Source organism: Uloborus diversus, chromosome 2 (genome assembly GCF_026930045.1).
Source record: "Uloborus diversus isolate 005 chromosome 2, Udiv.v.3.1, whole genome shotgun sequence".
In the NCBI taxonomy this organism is placed as follows: Eukaryota; Metazoa; Arthropoda; class Arachnida; order Araneae; family Uloboridae; genus Uloborus; species Uloborus diversus.
This window is the reverse complement of record NC_072732.1, coordinates 21,218,770-21,244,146: the sequence shown is the minus strand read 5'-3', so window position 1 is coordinate 21,244,146 and position 25,377 is coordinate 21,218,770. Positions and strand designations below refer to the sequence as shown.

The 25,377-nt window shown below is 33.3% G+C and overlaps 1 protein-coding gene across 1 annotated transcript; it reads right to left on the bottom strand.

Annotated features, from left to right (window-relative positions):
* Positions 1-7,928: 7,928 nt before the first annotated feature.
* LOC129217776 (RNA-binding protein Rsf1-like) lies at positions 7,929-11,419 on the bottom strand. Its single transcript, XM_054852120.1, has 3 exons — positions 11,280-11,419; positions 10,292-10,758; positions 7,929-8,159 (listed from the first exon to the last, which is right to left on the bottom strand). Exons 2-3 carry the CDS (start codon positions 10,753-10,755, stop codon positions 8,141-8,143), a joined length of 483 nt encoding a protein of 160 aa, XP_054708095.1. The 5' UTR covers positions 10,756-10,758; positions 11,280-11,419; the 3' UTR covers positions 7,929-8,140.
* Positions 11,420-25,377: the final 13,958 nt, after the last annotated feature.

The window sequence follows — 25,377 nt, the reverse complement described above, 5'->3', positions numbered from 1 at the left end:
TTCTGTACACAAAATTTGAAAAAGAGAAGGGAAGAAGAGGTTGTCAAAGCGTCTAGAGAGGAAAATTTTCCAAAAAAAAAAAAAAAAAAAAAATGCAGTTGTTAGCAATCTTTGTCTTTTTTATTTATTTCTAATGGGACTGTGTTAGAGGCTTTGACTTTTGTAGACCTAGTGCGATCTTCCGATGTAGCATCCGTATCAAATGGAGGTACCTGGGCTCTTACAATGCGAAACTGAGCTGGGAATTTAATTTTCCCGAGAGTACTTCAAGCCAAACGAATAATCGAAGGATCTTTCACATGCCGCAAAATCATACGACCCGGGAGCTGTCTATTTTATTCATCTTGAAAATCCATCGATTAAAGCCAGGTTTGAACCTTTGTCTTCAGGCGTAAGATGCCAACGCCTAACCATTACACCACTCGGTCGGCAGGCAACACTTGTTAAAGTAAGGGAACGGAATGGGATCTGGGATCATCCCCCATACATTTTTCGTCCAAAATACGTAATTGTAAGAGAAGGAATGGGATTGGAGAAATCTTCATTAGTAAATTGTCAGAAGTTTTAATTTCCAAAATCGCAGTTTTAGACGATCTTCGGGATGTTAGGATGAGGAGAATTTAGTGCCTCTCCCCTCGGAATTTTTCGAAATTGAAATCGTTTAAACAAAAGTCGACCTTTAAAGGTGGAAAGGGAAGGTTGTAAAAACTTCCGCGAAAACTTTTCAAAATTGAAATTATAATTACGCAAATTGTAAGCAATCTTTGATGACGTTAGGGTAAGGGGTAAGATTTACGGAGACTTCCTCGGAAATTTTTCAAAATTAAAGTTTCGAAAACAACTTTAGACAATCTTTGATGATGTTATAGGGATCAGGTTTTAGGGTTCTAGGGTTTCACCTAACCCTGGGAACTCTTTCAGAATACACTCCTAAACCCGGAAATACTAAAACTTTTAATTTTCACCCTTACCTTACATTTTAACATGTTTGAATTCAAACGCTTACGGCCCCAGAAGTATATTTTATTGATTTGGACGGAGGTGTTTTTATTTATTTATTATTTTATTTTATTTTTGACTTTTGTGTGATAACTACGGTAATTTTTCTACTATGTTTCATTTTAAATATCGTGTCTCATTAATCTCCTGCAGAGTTCTTGTTTTAATCTTCGTTTTTTCCCTTCAACCATTTAACAACTTCTAGTACGACTTCTCATATCAATCGTTTAAATCTCACTTCTCTCTCTACTTTGATTTATCTGTTTGAACCATATTTTAACGGCATATACATTTTTCAGCTTTCAGCTTTGAGATTTTCATGGTAAGAAAAAAATGAAAGTAAGAAAAACAGAAACAGAAAAACATCAGCACCCCAGACGCTATCTTGTTTATTTATAAATTTATACATTTTTTAGTCTAAAGCGTGCCATGAGTTTCCAAATTGCACTGAATACTGTAAGAGCATTTTTTTCGCGAGGCTTTAATTTTCACAACCACGTCATAATAAAATTTTTTAAACCTTGTAAAAAATCTTTTGACGTCGGATTTTTCAATTTTCGCTTCTGTTTGCAAAAAAAAAAAAAAAAAAAAAAAAAAAAAAAAAAAAAACCGCGAAATTTTGTTTTCCGATGGGAAGTTACTGTAATCTTCCAAAAATTTCATAATTCGGGACATTTTGCCTGATGATTCTGAAAATTTGGAGACATAATCTTTACTAATAATAAAGCTGAAAGTCTCTTTGTCTGGATATCCGGAGGATGTCTGGATCTCTGTGACGCGCAAAGCGCCTAGACCATTCGGCCGATTTTCATGAAATTTGGCACAAAGTTAGTTTGTAGCATGGAGGTGTGCACCTCAAAGCGATTTTTCGAAATTCGATGTGGTCTTTTTCTATTCCAATTTTAAGAACAAAAACATCATAAGATAGACGAGTAAATTTCGAAATTATCATAACGTGGAACCGTAACATGGACACAAGCCAATTGGCGAGAAAATTCACCATACATTATTTGTAAATATACAGGCGAACCAAAAGACCTTTTAATTTTTCTGTTACAGGCAAAGCCGTGCGGGTACCACTAGTTGAAATAATAAAATGCCTAAATGTAATTATTTACTAAAGATGTAAGCACATGTGTGAATATCCATAATTTATCGTTCTGCAAAGTTTAGAGCTCCGTTCGGCAGAAAAGTTCTCTCCTCTTAAAAATTTAAGTTCGAGGCGCCCCTGCTGGTGTTGATTCTACTTATGACAAAATAATTTTAAAATCTCTGTAATTAGTATAAAAGAACTAGCACCTTTTACTTCAGACTTGTGCAGACTACGTTTATAGAATAGATAAAGGGATATCGCGATGCGCCCTCTTCATTTGTAGAAGGTGCCAGTATTTTTTTCCAGAGAAATTAGTTTTTTTTTTTTCAGCAGCTCAGTTGCAAATATTTTTCATATTTTGATTTGGCAATTTTGCGCCTCTCAAAAATCTTTACTCCGTGCCAGGCACGGACTGACGGAGTATTAGTCCGGCTCTGCTAGATATCTCTTAGGCATCCTCCTCCGTTACCCACTCAAAATTGAACGAAAAATCATTCAAAGATCTTCTGGGGGGGGAAATTAACGAAAAAATTGTTTGCAATTAAAAATAGCATGTCTTATGTTCCAAAAAATAGCCTAAAAGGATTGTAAGCCACTTTGTTGCATATTTTTTTTCTTGTATTTTGAAAAATTATTTTAAACTAGACAATTAATGAACAAAACCTCATTCAGTTTCGCTTTAAAACGCAATTTCAAGCAGGTTTTGGTAGTAATAGGAAGAAACTGGCAGAGTTCTTAAAACTGGAGTTTGGATTCATGGGGTTGTCCCCAGAATTATTGAAGAACGAAAAGTTATTGCCGCCCACATGCAAAATTTTAAGTAGGGGGCTGAGATATTCTCCCCATAGAAACAGATTAGTTAGATATTTTTTAAAACTTATTAATTGCTTGAGAAGAGATGTTTTTACATGTTTGCGAAGAAAAAAAAGTACTAAAAGCAAGGAAGTTCGAACTACAAAGCGACCCCCATATGGGCGTCCTTGCTTTCGCCTTGAAATGTTTCGTAAAAGCAGGATTCATTTTTGTGACTACTTACACAAGGGTGTAATAATTTTTGTACCAGACCAGCGTTTCTTAATTTGTGTGAACCCTAGGGTTCCACAAAGCTCTTTCGGGTCCCACGAGACTTGTTTTTCACTTCTTTCAAATTTGTTCCTAATTAACGACTTTTCAAAATTAAAAACTTTTCTATACTAATCAGATCGTTATTACCCATTAGTGTTAGTCACTATAGGAATAATTTTATTCAGCCTAAAATAATGTAAATTTTAGACTATCAAAAATTGTGCCTTCAAGGTTTCAACTTTACAATTTTTCCAAAAACAATCCCAAAGCACCTTCTTCTCACCTAATGTTTCCAAAGGTAGGCTAAAATTGCGTTTTAAAAACTTCTTTTTCGAAAAATTCAGAGAGAAACTTCTAATCATCCAATATCACTAAAGATATTTTAAAATTGAAAATTTTTTGTCAATTTCATATTCTGCTCTTGATACTAGCTACGCTTCCTGTATCTCCGAAAGCATTTGAGAAGACAATTTCAACATTTAACGAGTGGGACCGATTTAAGGAGTGGTACTGGTCAAGGGGATCTAAATGTTCCAAGTCCTTCTAACATTACCACACAGAAACATCCAAGTCCATATTTTATAATAACGAAAAAATTGTTGGAAAGTTAAAGCCATTTTTATTTTTAAAGTTTAAAAACTTTCTGTGTAAACTTAATTTTTTTTAATATTATTACTTTTATGTAAAAACATGAGTATTTCTTTAGTCTTACATCCTTTTCTGAAGCTAAATAATGGTTCTCTTTAGTATCAGTTTTGGGATCATCATTTCACCCTTCAAAGGGGGTGTCACCTTAAACTTATTAATGGTTGCTCAGTTTAAACAGTCAAGTCTACTGACCAATTCAGAACATATGGGCATCTTGAAAGGAATGTTAAACTTTCGGTGGCTGAAAAGATGCAAGAAAAAAAATTCATGCTGCTCATGAAAACCAAGCAGAATTTAAAAAGTTAAAGCAAGGAATGGGTTTGCACCACCCACCTTTGTCTGTTATAACATTCCAATACAGTACTGCAGCTTTATCGTGATCATCTTTGAATAATACTTCAATGCTGTACCTGTTGCTTAATAAAATCATTTGAACTAGGGACATTTGATTTTATGAACTAGCATACCTACACTCACTTAAAAAATGAGAAGTTTTAAATACTCGAAATTAATTTTTCATTTGTCTTATTCGAAGTGTTTCAAAAATACAATTTACATTTGAAATTAATATGAGATTTATTTTGCACAAGGGTCTTAAATATTGTAGTTTTCAGTTAATACCTTCTTTTTTACTTTATCTTATAACATTTTCTGACATGTATTGAAGTCTGGTACTGAGATTTCCTTATATAGTGAGACGGATTCCTTCACTTCTCCGTGCTTCTTTTTCAATAGTTTAGTGAGACCGATTTCTTCACTTCTTGGTGCTTTATTATAAAGTTTACTTATAATGTTTAAAAGTTTGATTTTATAAACTGTAATAGTGTTTTTTTTAAATTATGATTTAAACATGTTAATATTTTAAAGATTCTGTTCTTCCAGATTTGATTTTAAAAACCCACTGACTTTATAATGAAGTGATTCTATTAGTGGCAGGTACCGTACCTGGTTTGTATATATATTTCTTGCAACAGAAATTTAGCTACATTCCTTCTTACCCCTAGATTTTTCCTTGCACTTTATCAGCTAACAAAATTATAGGGGTTAAGAAACAAACTCATGCTTGTTTTAAAGCTTAGTCATCACAAGAATTTATCATAGCATGCTTCTCATGAAACATTTCAATATGTATTCTAAATGAAATTCTGTGTATAAATTCAATAACCTAACTCTCTATCCTTATTTCTTGTGAAATAATCATTATAATGCATATATTCAATATATATATTGTTTTGGTTTGTAGAAAAACTGGATTTCCCTTTCTAATGTGAAGGGAAATTCTTTTAAAGTGTTTGGTTAAATTTTAAGTCTGCTCTTATGAAGATGCAAAGTATTTATGTTAAGCAATAACTCATGCATGGTTAGAGCTGTTAATGAAATCACATAACAAACACAGCATGAATCACTCCCCTTCTCTTGGCAAAATATTCAGCTAATTCCTTGAAAACCATTCAGACAAACCATCTTATTTATCAGAAAATGTGAGAAAGCTTTCTTTTATTATGATAAAGATATTTGAATTTAAAAATCAATTCGGATCAAAACTGAAGTTGGGGAAAAACAGAAGAAATTTCAAAAATTTTATAGCTAATATTTCACATTGGCAGCATAGAGTAATAGGGCTGTTTTCAAAATTTGCTTATATATATTGTCCCAGAGGAAAAAATAGAAACGTAATTTTTATTTTAAATTTAATGAAAACAACGAATTTAAAACCATTCTATCATTAAAATATATTCAAATTTCAGTTAATAGTCCCTAAAGCGAGAATCCAAGCAAAAATGCCTATCCTCTCAAGTTCAAACTTTGGCTTACGTAAATTTTTCTCCAACCATAGATTTAAATATTAATGTTTGCTTTTGATTTTCTCAGACTTTTATATTATTTAAAATATTAGTTAAGAAAGCTGCTTTTTAACTTTTAAATTGAATAAGCTAGCCATTTTGACTTGAACTTCAAGTCAGTTGTTACTAACATATTTGACATATGTTGTATTTATAAAGTAAATTTTCTACAAGGATGGCTTAACACTTTTAGACAGCCAAAGGCAATACAGAGAAAAAGGATGACAAAACCCATGGTCCCCACATTTTACTTTATTTTATCATGCACTATCTCAGCAGATTCTTAATTGTCTTAATCCCTTTTTACTGAACTCAAGACACTTGTCACCAGCTTTTGTATTATTTTGTTTTGGGTAAGAAATAAAAAATCCTTGTAAGAAAAATGCTGGTCATACTATTTATTGCACTAAAGATTTGTGACATGTTGGCTTGAAAAATATAATTCGCATGAAAGCTTTTTGGACAGTTTAGCCCTCACTACACAATGTACAAATTTTAAGAAAATAGGAATGACAGGACTCGGTAAAGATATTTTAAATCATTTCTTGTTCAATTATCAAAAAGCAAAATGGGTTCATTCAAATTTGTTAGGTATATTGCATATCGTGAAGAACAAATAAGTTGCGTTAAATATTTTACAAAACTGATTTTAGAATTTTTAAAAACAAAGTTGACCAAAACATGGGCTCTTAGTTCTTTTGTTTAGTTGCCTAAATTCATATAAAATCTTTTTTTGAAAATTAAGTATTTCACTGATTACATAAACTTGCAAAATTTTAAGAGTGATTTCACATAAGTATTATTTAAATGTTTTAATTTCAATTTAATTCAAGCTTTAGTTTTTAACAGCACTTAAGGGACACAGTAATTTCAAACTAAGTTTAAATTAGGCACTATGAATAATAATTTAAAATTGAATTTTTATCAATATCAGTAACGGACTTGACAATTCATCTTACTCATATTATTTCCAATTTCAAATAAATTCTGAAATGTAAGCATGTGGTGAAAATGGCCCAATAAAAGCCTCTGGCAACTATATGCTGTTAAATATTTTCGATACTAAGCTAGTTTGTTTAACATCAAGAATCAATTTGCAATGACTTTTCGATTTTATTGTCGATTCGAACTGCACAAGCTGTGAATCTAAGCTTCAAGCATCTAGAAATATAAAATAAAGACCCTAATTATAATTTATGTGAAGGAACATGGATAGGCACCAGCCAATTAAGTGGTTAAAAATTTTATGCTGTTAAAAAATTACCTAATAATTTTGTTGGAGATGGGGAAGGATTGCATTGGTGAAAAGTACTATATCATGTGCAATTCTAGTAAAAAAATTTTGTATAAAAACATAATCCTTGAAATAAATGGAAACAGTTGGAATCTATCTTTCTTAATGGAGCAAATTGTCACTGCAGGCAGATAACTTGTGAAAGTTTTCAAGATTTCTGTTCATAAAATTTGAATGTTAAACTTTGAAATTAGCTGTAACTATGAACAGAAATTGAGCACCCATCTTGAACATATCTTTTTTGGATTCAGTTCACTCTCGGTTACAAAAATACTTACATGCAGAACTGGATAGATAGCCTTTGATTTAGTTTCAATATCTGAAAACAGCAGTCACAATTCGTACTTAAACATGTCACATCGAAATCTATACTGAGTTTTCTTCCTTCAAAGGTGTAGCAGTAATCAGTTTTGAATTTGAACTATTGCCTACTTTAAGTTATTCTATCATAAAGCTCGTTAGCAGAGGACTCTTTAAATATATGATTCAATTAAAATTAGACTTCCTTTCAGTGGGATTAAAATAAACTAAAGATTCTTTAAGAATAACTTCATGATAAAGCTAAAATAAGAAAATTCAAAAACTAACAAAAATTCTAAAATTAAATTCAATTCAGTATTTAAGCTCACGAAACGCCATAATAAATATTCTCCATAACTTGCCGATGCTTGAAAAAATATATGAACTAATATTTAACCCTACCTTGGCTAACCATATAAATTCTTTTAAATGCTCTTCTATGCTTTGATATTTTGTAAAGTACAAAAGGGAAAACAAGTAGCCATTCTGAAGTGAAATCACATGTATAGTTAATCGTATGAATACAACGATCTGTTAAACTATTAGTCAAACTAGAACTTTCTATTCGTCTTTTTTTGTGTTACAAAATATCAAAGCAGCCACCTTATTAAACAAAAATCTATTGCGCCATAATAATCTTTGAACACATATGAACTACTTTCAAAAGTCAATATCAGTGCAAGGCTCAGGTTGGATTAGTTATTTTATTCTGATGAATACAAAAACAGTGCAACAAATGAAGAAAACGATGATTATATTACAGTGAAAACATTGAAATCAATGAACTTCTAAAACACCTGTTTCATGTATTCACGAAGGATGAGATTATCTGGAAAAGTACTTCACGTGCCACGTAATATTGATGGTAAATCAGCATTGTTGCGAGGCTCGAGGAAATTACCAGCTGCTATCACCACTGTGCGGATAAAAAACGTTTCTTGTTATGCACGAAACAAATGATACAGATATTGAATATTGTAAATGCAGCAGGTTTGTATATGTAATACACATGCAGTAATGATAATTGATAATGGTAGAGAATCGAAAGAAGAAATCATTTCCTACAGGAAAATCCAGCTAATGTTTCATAATTTTATCGAAAATGTAGAAATTAAGGGTTAAAAGTTGAATACTGGTGCAATAAAAACAAGGCAAAACAGTGCAACGGTTATTGTCTCTTTCATTAGTGCTCAGAAGTATTTTTTGTAATTTGAATTGCAATCCAGATGTTTAACAAAAAATAACATGCAACTTGATTAAATCACATTCAAATAAGTATGAAAATTAAATTCAGAGCACAACACAGGGGCTAAAATTTCTGTGAACTCCTATTTGAAATCACATACTTCTAAATTGTAACTCCCATGGAAATGAAACAAACAGAAGTATCATCCTGTTAAGTGAAACATTTTCCGACAGTATTAATTTTATCATTCTGTCATTAGACTATTCAAAATGCTGATAAAATTTGATCAGCGAATTTGCGTTGCAATTAAAATAGAACTTTAGCCCTTGCATATGTTAATTATGTTTAACAGTGTGCTCTGTAAAAAAAGACTGCAACTAGAAAGAAGTCTTTTGCTGAAGAAACAGAATTCCCAAACAAATCTCTGTAGGTAATGATTTAACACAATAGTGAAATATGCATCTGAGCTCTTTAGATTTACTTATCCACAGGCTCTTAACTTCTATTTAGCTCAATCAATTTTTATCCCTTGAAACAAGTCAAAACCATTTTTAAGTCTGAAATACTGAACAGAACTCGGGGGGGGGGGGGGGGGGGGGGGGGGGGGGGAATTGGAATTATCCCAACCAATTAGCAAATAATATTAAAGGTAGGATACACTGGCTGTGGAGGGTAAAATTTATCGGAATTAAGATTGTCAAAAACAATATCTTGACAAACTGCTGGGGCTAAATTTTCAAACACCAAAAAGTTAAGTTTCAGTTGTATTTGGTTGGTTCTCCTCCGAGTCTACACCTGCTCACCTGTTAGCTAGCCAGGAGTGAATAGAAAAAAAAATGCAGATCTAATAGTCAGAAGAGAAGTAACTTTTTGTAAGATTCCAGTGACCTGGTGGTCAGAAACCAGTGAAAATTTCTACCACCATCAATTCAGTAGCTCGTGGTTTTAAGGTCTAACTAGAAACTTCACTTCAATATTTTAAAAATTTTATTTAAACACTTTGTTAGACCAAAGGCAAATTTCAAATTAATGTCAATCTATCTACATCATCAGGGCCAATGAGAGGCCATAGCAGCAGCCTTGATTTAGGGTCTCAGTTCATAGTCCTATTAATTTAAATTTTATGGGTTGGAAGGCCCACCTTGATAAGATACTTGGCAGCTCCCCATTTCAAAAAAATTTTTGAAATGCCTAATGCTACTTGTATCAGGGGCATCCCACGGTATTTTGGACATTATAGAGTCCGTAACGTGACCTTTTTTTTGCCATAACTTTTTAATTTACCGTTTGATTTGCAAATTATTTTAATTTGAGCTAGTGTGTTGGTAGGAAAAGATCAAAATAAAGTAACATGCTAATCAAACAGTAAATTAAAAAGTTATGGCAAAAAGGTTACGTTACGGACTCTACATAAATGTCAAAAATACCTTGGAATGCCCCATCAGAGCATTGAGAGCTCAAAGCTTGTATCAAACTCAGATACAACTTTGACCCTAAGAGCATTCCGGCAACAAAAAAAAAAAAAAAAAAAGCGAGGTGTCATATTACATCTAGATTGTACAACCCAGTTACGAACTTGAATTAGAAGGTGATCCAATGGATCATACATGTTAAGGAATTAGAACTCTGAAAACGATCGGAAAATTAACATACAAAAAGAGTGGACGTTGAATTCCGTGAAAATGAAATACCTAACAAAAAAAAAAATCAAATAACTGAGAGCCATTTAGGACCTAAACCTGAGTAAAATAAGTGCCTAGTGATCGCAGAATGAGAAATTGAAATATAGGCTCTTTCTTCGCTAAAACATACAATAAATCAAGTAGCAATGCTGCAAAAAGATTTAAGTAAATGTTACTTGCCCCATGGGTGATCTGCTTCTGTATCCACCACCGCTGGAGCCATAGTCGTTTCCTCCATAACGTGGCCCTCCTCGTCCACCACCGCGAGAAAAGCCGCGTCCGCCTCCTCGTCCACCGCCATAGCCACCTCCGCTGCCGCCATAACTGCTTCGTCCTCCACGGGAATAGCCGCCATCACGATTTCCACGGAATCGGCCGCCACCACGACCACCTCTTCCACCACGGCGTCCACCGCTGCGTGAGACATCGACACGGATCTCCTGACCATTAATTGTGGCGCCATTCATTTCCTTAATGGCTTCATTAGCATCATCGTCATTTTCAAAGTCGATGAAAGCGAATCCGGGGGGATTGCGAGCTACCCAGACCTTGGTGAGGTTTCCAAAGCGGCTGAACTCACGTTCCAAATCTTCCTTTTGGGTATCTTCTCCCAACCCTCCGACAAAGATGGACATAGGTGCCATGTTCTAAAAATGAAATGGTTATTAATTCAAGCTCGCAGTTTAATCAGATTCGAGAAACATTATGCGTTTGTTAAGTAATTAATTCCTAATACGCAATAGCAAGGAAAATTAAGTCGGTCAATTATTTTTGCATACAAGAACGTGAAGAGCCGCAACACCTTTCCATTTACCTAAACTTTTACAAATCAATACTTCCAAGACAATGGACGATACTTGAGTATGGCGCATGACACTTCAACTTATCTAATTCACTAAAGAACTCCAAAAAAAAAAAAGGAAATATCTCCAACATTATGACTGAATAACATAACTTAATACTCTTGAAATTTCAGAAGCCAATATTTATAGCTAATTAAAGCAAATGGTCTGGATTATCAGTCGGCAAATGTTCAAGACAGCAAAATGGCGCAGCCGGCATTTTTAGCAAAGTTAACATTTTAGAGCGAAATAAGAATTTGAACCACTTTTAATTTTATTATTTTTTAAGATAAATAAGAGTTAAAGCTGTAAGGAAAGCTTTTTACCTTTGATTTCAAGGTTTCCTGTACGTTTCTTCAAAAGAGTTGACTTGAAGTTGCACTGCAACGTGACGACGACTTTCTTCAATGAAGGAGAATGGCGTATGCGGGGCGCCAAAAAGAATGATACCGGTTTTCACCGGTTCCCATTGTTCGATATGCGCGCCCTCTGACATTAAATATTAATTTTTTTTTTTAACAAAAGTAGAAATTTAAAAATATTTTAAAAGTTTCATGCCTAACATTTTGAAGTGAAAGAAAGAATTTTATTTTTGCATTTCTAATATTTTTTGATCAATCTTAATTTTGCTAATTGATAACTTGATTTTGAATGATTTTTCATGATAAAAAATGAACTCAATCTAAAAATATCTGAAAAATTTACAACATTGATGCTAATTTTTTATTAAAATAAAATTAGGGAAAATATTTTCATGTTTTCATAGTTTCAAACTGTAACTGTTTTTAACTGTTTATGTGCTTTTACGGAGTTTAACTTTTCTTCTATCGTAATGGTTTTGTGCAATTTATCGCTAAAAGTTCTGTTTTGTTGCGTAAAATGTAAAAGATAAGATAGAATTTATGTTTATGCTTCATATTATTTTACGCAAAGCTTCCATTTCGAAGCACTAATTTTCTAATAATGATCAGATAATAAACAAAGTTTGTTCGCATTTCGATCACAGAAAATTTTATTCACACATGATAGTTCACTTTTATCAATTTCTAAATGGGGCACAAACTTTCTTCTGGAGTTCATTGTTTTCTTCTTCTTTTTCTTATGTTTCATTTCATGTGGGCTGATAGCTCACTCCAGCAGCGACATGAGCTGGATCAAATTTTGAACAATTTCAAATTGGAATATTTAAAGCCAGGCGTAAAGGAATCAGGTATAAATTTTTAAACATTAAAATTAATAAACCACGTAGTGCAAAATTATTGCCTAATGTGAAATTTTCTTTTGTTATCAAGCACTAATTATAGAACCTCTTCCTATCAATGTCAAACTGGAAATCAGAAATTTTTTTAATCTATTTTTTACAAGCTAATGGAAGATAGTGTACAAATTTTTGACTGAACAGTGGACTTGCACTATAACGTGATTTCACTTTATACGAAATGGATATAATGGGAGTTTTTCATGGGTTAGGGAGCTATGTGACCTCATTGCCCACTACACAAAATTTATGGGAATGGAAGAGTAGGGTGAGAGAAATATCTTTGTTTTTTGCTACTAAATATTAGCTTTGTGAATGGACTTTCATCCCTTTAGCATAGCTAAAGATAGAAGTTCTCACCAGGGCTGTGGAATCGGAGTCGAAGAGTCGGAGTTGGACGGATTTTGGGTTAAAAGAGTCGGAGTTGGAGTCGTTAGAAAACATGCCGACTCCGACTCCGGGCTTCTTTTTTCTTTCCTTTTCACTGATTCCCCTTGCATTTTTTAAAAACTGACTACCAATTGGTTCGATTACATGTATAAAAAGATACTAATGAGAAAATAACTGCCATTATGGCAATCAGCTAGTTTGAGTGCATACCGAGCTTTCTTTAGCCGTCCCCTAGTTTGCTTGCTTTTTAACTTAACTAATAGCAAATGTCAGCAAACGGTTTTGTTGCCTAACATTTTCAAGTACAGTAAAACCCCTCCTAACGGACACCCCTCTTATGCGGACAATTTTTAATTCCCCGATTCCAAGGCAAATAACTTTATTAAACCCCTTTCCTGCAAACACCCCCTTTTTGGGGGAAAATCATTGTTAATTTCAAAGTAAACACTCAAGTGGTATTATAATTTGGCGGACACTTGTCGATATAATGCCAGTCTTTTAGTCGCCAAATTGGCGACAAATTTGGCGATTTTTTTTTTTTAAATCTGGTTTGGAACTAATGTGATATACCCCACCCTTGGCGACTTTTTCCTGTTGGCGCCAAGAAAGCGTCGCCAAGAAAACGATGTATGATGACATATGTCATACATCGTTCTTAGCGATGCTTTTTTAGCGCCAACAGGAAAAAATCAGATAAAAAAACATGATCAAAGCACTTCAGAACACAATATATATAAAAACAACATAAAAGCACAACAAAAAACATCACGCATATATGCTTCAAAAATGTACAGGGCCGGGGTTTTTTGTAAACATATTAAAATACAATGAAATAAATTATTGTATTAATTACAAGTCAAAATTAATGCATTAATTTTTTTTTCATCATTTCTCTGGGATACGAGCCCTCGGTCTCGTAGTACTTTCGTAATGAGACCTTGGCTCGCCGGCCCTGCCTCGGTCTCATTACGAAAGTACTATGAGACCTCTAGCTCGCCAGTTATCCCTCCGACTGTTAATATACATTACAGTCGGAGTATGGTCACAGTTATGTATATTTTCATGGAGACACCCAAGGGTGGCTCCTTCCGTTCAGTGTACAATAATGACACAGTTTTAAGTGTGAAATATGCACCATTATTGTGCAGATTTATTAATAAAATTCAGCATTTTTAAGAGTACAACCGAAAGAACTTTCAATTGTTAACATAAAATTCAGTACCTAAAGGAGGCACGTTAATAGAATGTCTAAATAATTCGTGGCATCGATAAGAATTAACTTTTAGAACAAAATAACCGTACTATTTCTGTAAAATTAATTTACATACAGTAAAAATAAAGTTAAAAACTACAAGAACCCCTCAAGGATTTGTAAAAACAAAGAATTTTGGAAGTGAGAGGTTTTTTTTTTGAATTCTAAAATAAAGAACTTTCCTTTTTATATGGTATAAATATTCACACTCAGTCTAAAACAATACATCATATGACAATGGCACGTTACAGATACACACCACGTTGGAGTTAACTTTTAATTAACCTTCAAGTTTGAAGAAACTGGCATTTTCTAATGTTTTTACTTCAAAACACAACTACTGAATCTAAACTAACACAAAATAAGCATTCCTGTAAGGTATATTGCACGAAACAACACCACGTATCTCTCCTGCGTGAAACCCAAACAACCCAAGTAAACAAGTTTGAACAGATCTGTAAGATTGCCTTCGGGTTGCTAAACACAGGTTAGTTTGGCCAGGGATGCCATGCATAAAAAGTTATCGCCTCATTGGCGAGAAAAATATTTTAATTTTGTGCAAAAAAATCGAATGTCGCCAAATGGGGGGGGGGGGGGTATATCACATCTGTACCAAAAAAAATATTGAGAACAATCACAACTGTAATTATTTTAAGGTCTTAGGTTGTGGTTAAAAACTAACCTGAATCAGATTCAGATGTTTCTAAGTTGATCTCTAGGTCAGAACTGTAAGAAGAATTGGATAAATAATCTGTTTCTTGGACGAGTCTTTCCTGACTTATAGTAGGTTGTTGATTTTCAGGTGTAGTATGCATTTACCTTCCCACCCTACATCACTAATTGCATGCATTAAAAATAGTTGGAATAAATTTTCATCATGAAGTACCGGGCAGCAAATGCAAATGAGCAAGGCAATAGAAAACAGTATTTTGATTTTTTTTTTTTTTTGCCTATTAATGTGAAAACTGTTTCTATATTTGCCACTTTATCATTTAAACAGCAAAGTATAAATTGACTAGGACCAGTCTAGCTGGGCCCAGAGCCTGTTGCTGGTCGTCACTTTTGTATTTGTATTTGTAATAAAATAAATAAAAAGCATCATAGTCTTAATAACGTCTCAGTTTATCCTTCCAAACATCCCCCATACTTCCTTTTTTTTTCATTTTGGTTATGACTAACCTACAAAAGTGATAGTAAATTTAATCTTTTTCACAAATAAGCATTGGCTAAACTAGTGGGTCATTTAAATGAAAGTTCACGAAAAAAATTTTTTGAATATAAATATACAAGTATGATGTTAATTGCAAGTTACTTCAGTATTTTTCAAATTTTATTTTATTTGCTTATTTATGTTTGAGGCCAACAAGTTTGATGTTTTTATTGAATTTAAGTACTGTCGACATGGCTTAAACCAATACTGTCTGTTCCTAAATATATAATAGTCAATTAAGCAGAATATTTGATTCTGACGGAAAGTGTTCTTTTACTTACCGAACTGATAACAATAGTCAGGGCCCAATACAGGTTGATTTTGCTACCGCTTTTCGGTACTTTCACAAAAATCTTATTTTAAAATCGGTACTTTCACAAAAATCAAGTTATAAAATCAGCAGCTTCACAAAACTAACTTTAAAAATCGACACATTCTAGAAACAATATTAAAAAAATGAAAGTTTCACAAAAACCTGTGTTTTAAAATAGAAAACATGTTTTTCTGTTTAAAACATAGTTTACTCATAAAATAAAATGCTAAGATGATTTATATGGAACAATCGCTTAGGTAACAACTTTTTCATAGTATTAAACTCAAGTTTCACTGTTTTTCGTCAAATTGCTTTTGAGCAATCTTTTAGCATCAGTTTTAGGGGATGGTGATTTCCTGAATTTTACACAGTACAAAGCTTATTGAGCTGAGATACAATGATATTTTCCCTACCTTTTAGGTCCCCCCCCCCACACACACACACAAAAAAAGTTCAAAATATTTATTAATGACATTTGCACTTTTCAAACTAACGTTTAAATTGCTCTAATTTTTCTGAGACAAAAATTAGAATGTGCCTTTAAAAGATCACAAAATCAATGCTGATAAAAAAAACTTTCACAAAAATAGAATATTGATACACTACTTTCACAAAAATAGGTAGTGAGAAAAAAATCCTGGATTTGCCCCTGTTAGTCTGAAAACGTAATAGGGGCATTCCACGGTATTTTTGACATTTATGTAGAGTCCGTAACGTGACCTCTTTTGCCATAACTTTTAAATTTACTGTTTGATCAGCATATTATTTTATTTTGATCTTTTCCTACCAACACACCAGCTCAAATTAAAATAATTTGCAAATCAAACGGTAAAGTAAAAAGTTATAGCAAAAAAAGGTCATGTTACGGACTCTACATAATGTCAAAAATACCGTGGAATGCCCCAATAACTAATCGGTTGTTATTTGAATGAACTAATGAATAGCAGTGATAAAAAGTTTTTGTAATAAAGCTCAATAAACAGCAAAATAATATAATATAATTAAGTATTGAGCACGAACAAAATTCTTAAATTGTAAGTAAGTTATAACTTAAATTTCAAAATCTTTGTTTCGACACCATTTTCCCTACATTACTTTTTCAAAACATCCATAACGGGATTACTTGCTCAGGGTTGCCAACTGCTCCGCATTTTGTAGAGCTACTCCGCAAAAATGGCGAAACTCTGTGCCTCTGCAAAGATGTTCTTTGGCTCCGCATTTCCTGGCTGAAATTTTGCTATTTTATCATACAAACATGTAAACAGGGCCAGATTTGGAAGTGTGGAGGCTCCGGGGCAACAAAGGAGTGGAGGCCCCTAATCAGGGTTCGAAAAGATCATCATATTTTCGAAAATATCCGATGCTTAGATATATGAGATAAATAAATACCTTTGTGCTGAACAGTAAAGTAAGAAAAACAATGTTAAAAAAAGCACAAATTTGCCAATTACAGCAGACACGTGTTCGGCTTTACAGGAAGCTCATTACTTTTTGCATTGAAAAGGGCGTTCCCTGTAACGCCGAAACATGTGTCTGCTGTAATTGGCAAATTTGTGCTTTTTTTAACGTTGTTTTTCTTACTTTACTTTGATATATATCCGAATATTTTGATGGAGGCCCCGGGGCAGTAGCCCCGCCTGCCCTCCCCTAAATTCGGCCCTGCATGTAAATATGAGAAATGAAAGATGCGTATACTCAAAGGTTGAAATAGTGTTTAAAGCTGTTTTATTAGTTTTAAAATAATTATTTTTATACTCATGCTTAAAATGATTTATTAAAGCTATAAAATAATTTTAGACAAGTGGTTTTAGTTATTTTTATTGATTTTTGCACGAATACCGATCTGCTCAGCAAAATATTCAATTGTTCCTCAAAAATCACCACAGATGCTCCTCAAATTGTTTTTCCAAGGTTGGCAACCCTGCTTGCTTAAAGTGTTTTGAGAACATTTTTGTAAGTCCTTTTCCGAACTATAAAGAACTTTATGATCCCCATTTGAATTTTCAAACTGCCTATTATTCCCAGGCAAAGGAGCTGATTTTTGGCTACAGGACCACCAAAAGCTAATCCGGCCCCTTGTCGGTTTGGTCACAGGACCACCCTTTCCACAGAAAACTTATCAAACTTAAGCTATTCCGATCCGGGCCCCTAGTTTACAACTAGGCTGACCATGACCTCTCATTGGCCCTGTTTGGCTGTTGTGTGTGCTAGGCAAAGTACCTACCTCCACTATAGAAAACCTTATGGAACTCTCCTACTTTGTGTTACCAAAATTGTCCATTTATAAAAAAAACTTTCTGTTTTGTCTTTTTATATATGCAGTATAACTTTGATGTAAAGATACTTAATTTAATGATTTCCTCTTCCTTTTCGACCATTCTTATTGGATTATCCGGGGAAACTATTCTATTAAAAGCGGATCTTTCAATTTGTCTATACGGAACTGTTTGGTTCCAGGCAGGGTTGGGTTTTGGACTGTCCAAAACTGGTTTAGGACAGGACAGGTGGTTTTTACCGTCCAAAACTGTTCAAAAGTGTCCGAAACTGTCTTAAACTATCCAAAACTATGATAAAGTTAAAGGTGTGTAATCTAATCAAGTTATATCGACTGCAATATTCGTAATGCATAAATATAGACATAACCGAGGTTTCATTAATGAGTTTTTTTATAATATTTTTTTCTAAAAATATTATTTTAAAAAATATTTTACTTAAAAAAAATTGGCAATAACTACTACATAAAAACTTCCTTATATAACCTATACTAACTGTTCTTTTATGTAACAGTTGGTAGAGTTATGAGAGGAAATTCACAACACTACAAAGACAATTAATTTCAGTTCCATTTATAATTGAGAGGAATATTATTAAATGTGCAATATTTAGGTGAAAAAACAAAGCTTATTTTTTAAATGTTTTTTGCAAATAAATTTTACGTGATGATTTAACGAAAATTATTTTTTAAATCATGGATTAAAGAACAAGAAATTCATGATTAAACACTTATATTTTAAAACTTGTGGTATTCTTTTTTTTTTTAGTTCATATTTTTAATACATTCTGAAACGACAAAAAATTGTAACTTATTGCATTTAAGTCAATTATTGCACTGTATTTTGAACACTTTCTGTTGCACACATGCATAAATGTCGAAAAATTTGGTTTATGAAGGGGGAAAAAAACTCCTGTATACAAATTAAAATTTTTAATGAACAATTTAATTTCTATATAATTAGATTAAAATCAGCTGCATGAATAAACTACATATATATTCATACTTGAACGTTCACATTGAATAAATATATTAAATAGTCAAAAAAAATAATTTTGACACATTTTGTTCGGTTTTTGATATTTTCTCACAAAATATAGTTTCTCAAGAAATAGTTTTAGACACTTTCGGATACAAGGTCTTTGAACAGGATGATAAAAAAACTTGCCAACCCTGCTTTAATTTGCAGACATGCATAAACATAGGGAAATTTGGTTGCTATTATCAAAAAAAAAAAAAAAAAAAAAAACTAATGCGAAGAAATTGAAATTTTGATCAAGAATTCAACTTCTATGTAACTAGATTCAAATCAGCTGCATAAATAAGTTGAATGTTCTCCATTGAATAAATGTTCAATATAAAAAATTACTTCGATACATTTTATTCTGTTTTTGATGCTTTCACACAGAATGCAATTTTTCTAAAAATATAGTTTTGGACACAAGGGTTTTGGACAGGATGGTAAAAACCAGGGTTTTTACCCTGGTTTTTACCGTAGTGTCCAAAACCTTGCCAACCCTGGTTCCAGGAGATTTTATTCTTATAAGCAGGGCATTTGTTTAGCCGTAATCCCTTACCCGATTAAGCGGGAATGAGAGTGTGTCATTTGTCAGGTCTTTTTCCATTAAGAGAAAATCCTTGAAATGAGGTTGAGCTTCTCCTGACTTCATGGTTTAATCCTGCCATGGAGGGACTCCTTAAATCTCCAGAACTCATTTTACAGTGTAAATAGCCTGAATCCCTGAGCTCCCATGCAACTGAAGCCATGGGTAACCCTAATGTGAAGTTAGGAAAAAAAAACATTTCTTATTGTGTACAAGTGGAGTAGTGCAAGGCCATATTTAAGGAGGAGCTGAAGGTGCCTTGGTCCTTCCCAAAATAAATCAAGAATTACTTATTTGAATAAGGATTTTAATACCTTTAAACTCGCATTTGGAATGTTTGCATAAAGTTTGACTTCGGCCCCTCCCGAAATAAATTCTTCTTTGCACTCCTAAAGCTGTGAATCCATAGCTTTTAGAATTTTTACTAATTGACATTTTTTGTACTAAAAGACAATGGGTTTGTAAATTAAATTTTAACTCTATAATTTAATTTTACTAGGTTGCTCATCTATAATAAGCTGTGTAAATTATTGGTCTCTGGATCCACTGTTGGACAAAGATGAGTCTGTAAGAAACAAACTAAGAGAAGAAGCCTCAATAATCAAAGAGTATTTGGTCTTCCAGCAGTGGTTGAGGAACAACAACTTAGAACAGTCTGAAAAAGTGTAAGTCATGCATCCATTTTTGTTGTAAAATCAGGCAACATTTAAAAAAAGTTTAATCACAAACCTAGCAATTTTCAGTAAAAGCTGAAAACCTTCTCCGTTAGGTAACCCGAATAAGCTGCATATGACATTTTTTCCAACTTATTTTTACTGTAGTAACTAGCTGTGTTCTACCTCGAACATAAAAGTTATGTCAAGTGATGTATGTTCAACAATCAGGCTTCAATTAGAGAAAAAAAAAGTATACTGTAAATTTTCCTGTCAAAATAATCCTTCTTAAAGAAAAAAAACGGCAAATCAAAAATTCCCGAATAAATAAAACTCAACCCTCCATAAATACAACTAAAATCCTTGATTATCTTCTGCTGGGAGTACAAAAAAAAAAAAAAAAAAAAAATCAGCAAATAGTAAGCAAAAGGGGAATTTTTTACCTCAAAACAAAAACAAAATTTTATTTAGTCACAGTCGAGGAAAAAAAAGCAGCAACCTTCTGAATAGTTTTATTTATGCTAACTTAAAATGAGATTGCCAAACGATAATTTTCGAAAATATGAAAATGCTGTTCCATTAGGCTTAAAAATTCTTATAACTCTTACTGGTGATTTTACAAACTTGTTTTTTTTTTTTTTTTTTTGAAATTCGATGGAAGTAAATGTACTCCAGGGGCATTTTTCGTGAGCTTTCGAATGGCTCTAAATTGAACTGGTCAGATAATTATTTCCAGTATAATGAGCCATTTAATGCCTTTTTAGGACCTAAAGTAAATTTTGAATAATTCTGTACTTTTTTTGCATTCGAAAACCCTCTTTCGTTCCTTCTCGGGTTGCCAAGTACCTCCCTGCCAAATCTGGTCCGACGAAAAGATACGACGAAAACTAAATTTGTATAAAGACGAGCTGATACGGGATTTCATTTTTTGGGGGGAGGGGGGTTCATAGCCATGGGTAATAGTAGACTCAAGTAACATTTTCCAAAAACAGTCTGAAATTTTCAGAAACCATGAGGAACCCCCTCCTCAAGTAAAAAAATTCAAATTTGCTTATAAAAATCATAGAAAGAACCATTTTTAAAGTTTTTTTTAAAAAGTAATTTTTCAGGTTCAAAATGTGTTGTCAGCCCTACATTTTCGTAAGCGGTAGCCCAAGATTTTCGAAAACTTCAGATCACAAACACCCCTCAGTCATGCTTCAGAATGGAGTCTAACGTACGGAATTTTTCATGAACTTAGGTTACATTTAATTAAAATTATAATAATTAAAATAAATCAATTGGTTTGACCATGGGTGCAAGACCTTCCGTCTCAGGACGGATTTCCGTCTTGGACAAAATTTCCGAGACGGAGGTCGGGACGGAAAGAATTTCGATGACTTTCTTTCAGTTTTTACTTAACAAAAGAAAAATTGAGTGTTTGAAAAATATGCTTTAATATTACTGGATCGTTCCATAACCACGAATTTACATCAACATTCTCTCGATTTTCCGCCATCGGCTTGTTTTGTTTGCAACTTGCTTTTGGAGGAGTGGTTTTTTGACTCGGGCCGTTTGACTTTTTTTAGGTATAGCTCTGTTTATTCACTATAGCTCTGTTATTTCTAATTCACTGCATTGCAGACTGTGGAGTTGCTCGCTATTCTCCCTGAGTTTTCAAAATAATCGTCTATACGTGAAAATTTAGCCTTTTTTCTTGCTATTTTCGATCATCTTTTCGGTTTTTTTTTTCATTTGCTTTTTTTTTGCAAACTTTACACGCATAAATGAAAATTATGTGCACTCTTAAAATGTCTTAATGTTGAATCTGAATCACCAATTGAGAGTGATTGCTGATGAGATGAAATGTTTACGCCACAGCTAAAGGTATTGGGTCATGACCCCCATGACATACATACATTTTTTTAAAATTCTTGTTCAGGTTTTCCAACAATTCTATGTAACATAGCAAACTTCTTGTTTTTTGTTGTCAATCAGAAAATTTCAACTATTACTACATTTAAAAATATAACTAAATCATTAAAATATATAGTGTGAAGTAAGACATATTTTGTGGTAGACATTTTTGGTAAAGTTATTTTGGGGAAATTTGGAGATCCAGTACCAGAATTTTATTTGCAGTTTGTCTCAAAAATACGATTGTTAACTATCTGTGGTAATATTTGCGACCAACCTTTTTTCGGAATTGAAGCTCTAAATACTCAATGTTAGAAGATCGTCGAGGACTTTAGGTAGTGGCTAGTTCAGGACTTTCACTGGGCATTGTGTGAAGTCCTAATGACAAAACGTTACACACACATACAAAATGTGCACCTCTGGAAATTATTTCAAAATTGTGGTTCTAAACTCTTTTGCGATATTAGGGGAAGTTAGGTTACAGAGTTCTATCCTCCGGAAAGTTTCCAAGATTGAAGTCTGAAAAAAGCTGATTGCTAGTCACCTTTACCGTTACGGGACCGGACACTTTTCAAACTGAAAGATTTAAAGCAATTTTCATAGATCTTCAAAGGTGTTAGTCGGGGGGGGGGGGAGGTCAAGGGCTCCCCACCAAAGATTTTGAGAAATTTAACCCTTAAAGATGAGATTGGAGACCATTTTTAATGATATTCGCGAAGGAGAGGGGGGATGCATTTGAAGGTACGATTTTAAGTTTTTTCGAAATTGAAGCTTCAAAAACACAATGGAACCTATTCCCCTGGGGTCACTGTGGATATTACCACGGTATAACATGCCATTGTAGGTACTGCAGCAGACAAATCCTCGATTCTCTTGCGTCTGCTACCACATGCATTTTTGCTGATTATAAATTCTTCTTTCTATTTAAGAATGAGGTTGTGTTGTAAAAGAAGGATGAACAATTAATTTGGCCCGAAATACTCTCTTTGTAATCGTATTTTCCTGATTTTAAGAGTCTTGGCCCGTCATCAGAAATATGGTGAAAACTCATTCTCTTTTTATTTATCCCTTTACTTAGCATTTTTCATGCAGTCATAAGTCTGTTTTAGCATATGCATGTTTACGTTATACATAAAGTCCAGTGATCCTCCGTTGATCGAGTAACCCGCGTGTTTCAACAGTGAAATTCGCACCACGGCATGATAATTTGATAATATGTTTTGGTAATGTTTAACATGCAGGGAAAGGCTTTATTGTGACAAGGCTGAACTCGATCATGCAACTTAATAGTTTTACTGGTGAGACTGTGTCATTTCATGGGAATGAAAAATCTAAAAAAATGGTAAACAATGAACGCTACCTACTGGAGCTTAGGGTTAAACCACTGGATTTAGGGTTACAATTTCAACTACCAAAATATCACCAAACAGGCAATTGCTTCGTTCAAATGTAGAAGCAATTTTCACTCGTCATATCTTGACGGGCGATTTTCTAGTATTTAAATAGTGAGAGATAATCTTCTTGCTAATCTTTTGAACAGACTGAGGTTACTAATTTATTGGAAAAAACTTTCGTGTTCAGTGCCGGTTGGTTGCAGATGGAATTGTGGAGTACATTGTCTATTATGTTAGTTTTTTCATTGAAAATAAAATTGGTAAATTATTTTATACTGACCTTCCACGTGACTTTCAAAGACTGCGATCCAGTTGGACGTACCTCAACGTCAAGGGGTGGACCACCTGGAACTAATGAGAGATACAGAGTTTATCTTATATCTTTAAACGAGCAATTCTTGTGGGCTTTGTCAATGGCTTTGTTCAATTGTAGAAGCAATTTTCACCCGTCATCCCTTGACAGGCGGCTTTCTAGTTATTAAATAAAACAAGTTTCTATAGCTCTACTAACACTGAATATTGGATCAAAATACCAGCAGATGAAAAGTTAAAGGGACTGCTGCCAAACTGTGAATAGGATCCATTCTGCCCCTCCAACCTCCTTCAGGTTTGGAGGCCAACTCCCGAAATTTTTTTGAAAATTATGTACTCAGAAACTGCATTTTGCTTTATTTTGGGATTGGAAAACCATTAAACTGAAATTACATTCAGTACCGTACCGGTTCTAGAGAGGAGTAAGCCGGGTACTTTGTCCTGGGCATCAACTTCTGGCGGGCAGTGAATTCACCCCATCACTATGTTTTTTCGTTCAGTTTCGACATAAAAAAACCTTAAGAAAGATGAGTAAGGACAGTAGTTTCAGGTTTTTCGCCCAGCTGGGAAAAATTGTAGATCTGGCATTGTTACAAACACACTCATACAATAAACATAGCGTTGTATGTGTATCGAGTACGAGCAAGTTTTGAGCTCACAAATAATGTTTTAGTTTTCTCAGTAGCTGACATAAAATATTCGGATATTCATTCACGTCCTGCTGCAAGTTAATGTTTATTAACTATGTGTTTAAGCTTGCTGATTCACTTGCATATCTTGCTATCTGTAACGCAAATCGCAAAACTCTTATAAGCTTATTAGATGGAGTCCCGGTAGCAGAAACTGCGAGACGCGAGACGTGCGTCGCAGATTTTTCAGCGGCCTGCAGATAATTTTACCAAAAAAAAAAAAAGAGAAAAAAATAATAAATAAAAGAAAAAAAAAAGAAATACAACTTGGCAAAAAGATCGTTCGGAGTTCGTTTTTTCACCGGAAAAACGATGGATGCTTCAGCATTTCAGCTAGAAACATAGTCGCCATATTTGGTCATTCATAAGAATGTGCAGCAAATTTTTTTTTTTTTGATTTTTTAAAATTGTTTTCTTGAGAAATGAAAAATTTTATACTTAAAATTTCACCTTATCCTCAATGCTTTGGATGCAAAAGTGCTAAAAACTTTTCAACTTTAGTGTAGTATCAAGATGATTTTTATTTTTAAATTATTTTTAGCAACAAATTCAGAAATTAAGATCTTAATTTTTGGCGTAGTCGCCATGTTTGGTCATTCCCAAGATGTTGGTACGCAAGACTCTTTATGTGCCTATGTTTTCATAAACGGAATTGGATGTTTATTGCAATTCATGCTGTTGAAAATTGTGCCATTTTTTTCGGATAATTCTTAATTATTGTCTTGAAAAATGCAAAACTTTATCTTTACAATATTATCCTATATTCATTGTTTTAGAGGCTAATGTCCAAAAAACTGACTATTTCAAGGATTTTGAATCTCTCTCTATTACTACTTTATAAATTAAAAAATCTATTTTTAGTCATTGAATTTTTCGCGGAGACGCCATGTTTGGTCATTCGTAAGATGGAAACAGACGAGACTATTACTTGCCTTAGTTCCCAAAAAAAGAATTGGATCAAGTTTTGATCAGTTTACTTCAATACAAACTATTGAAGATAACTTAAAATGTACAATAATCCATGTTTTTTTTTTTTTCATGAAAAATGAATTATTATCTGCACAATTGTATTTGATCCTCATTGCTCTGGAAGCTCTGCTATAAACTAAAACATTCATCTAAAATGCGCTTTCCTGCCAACTTCTCATTCACTAATTTATTTATTTATTCATTTTTTGAAA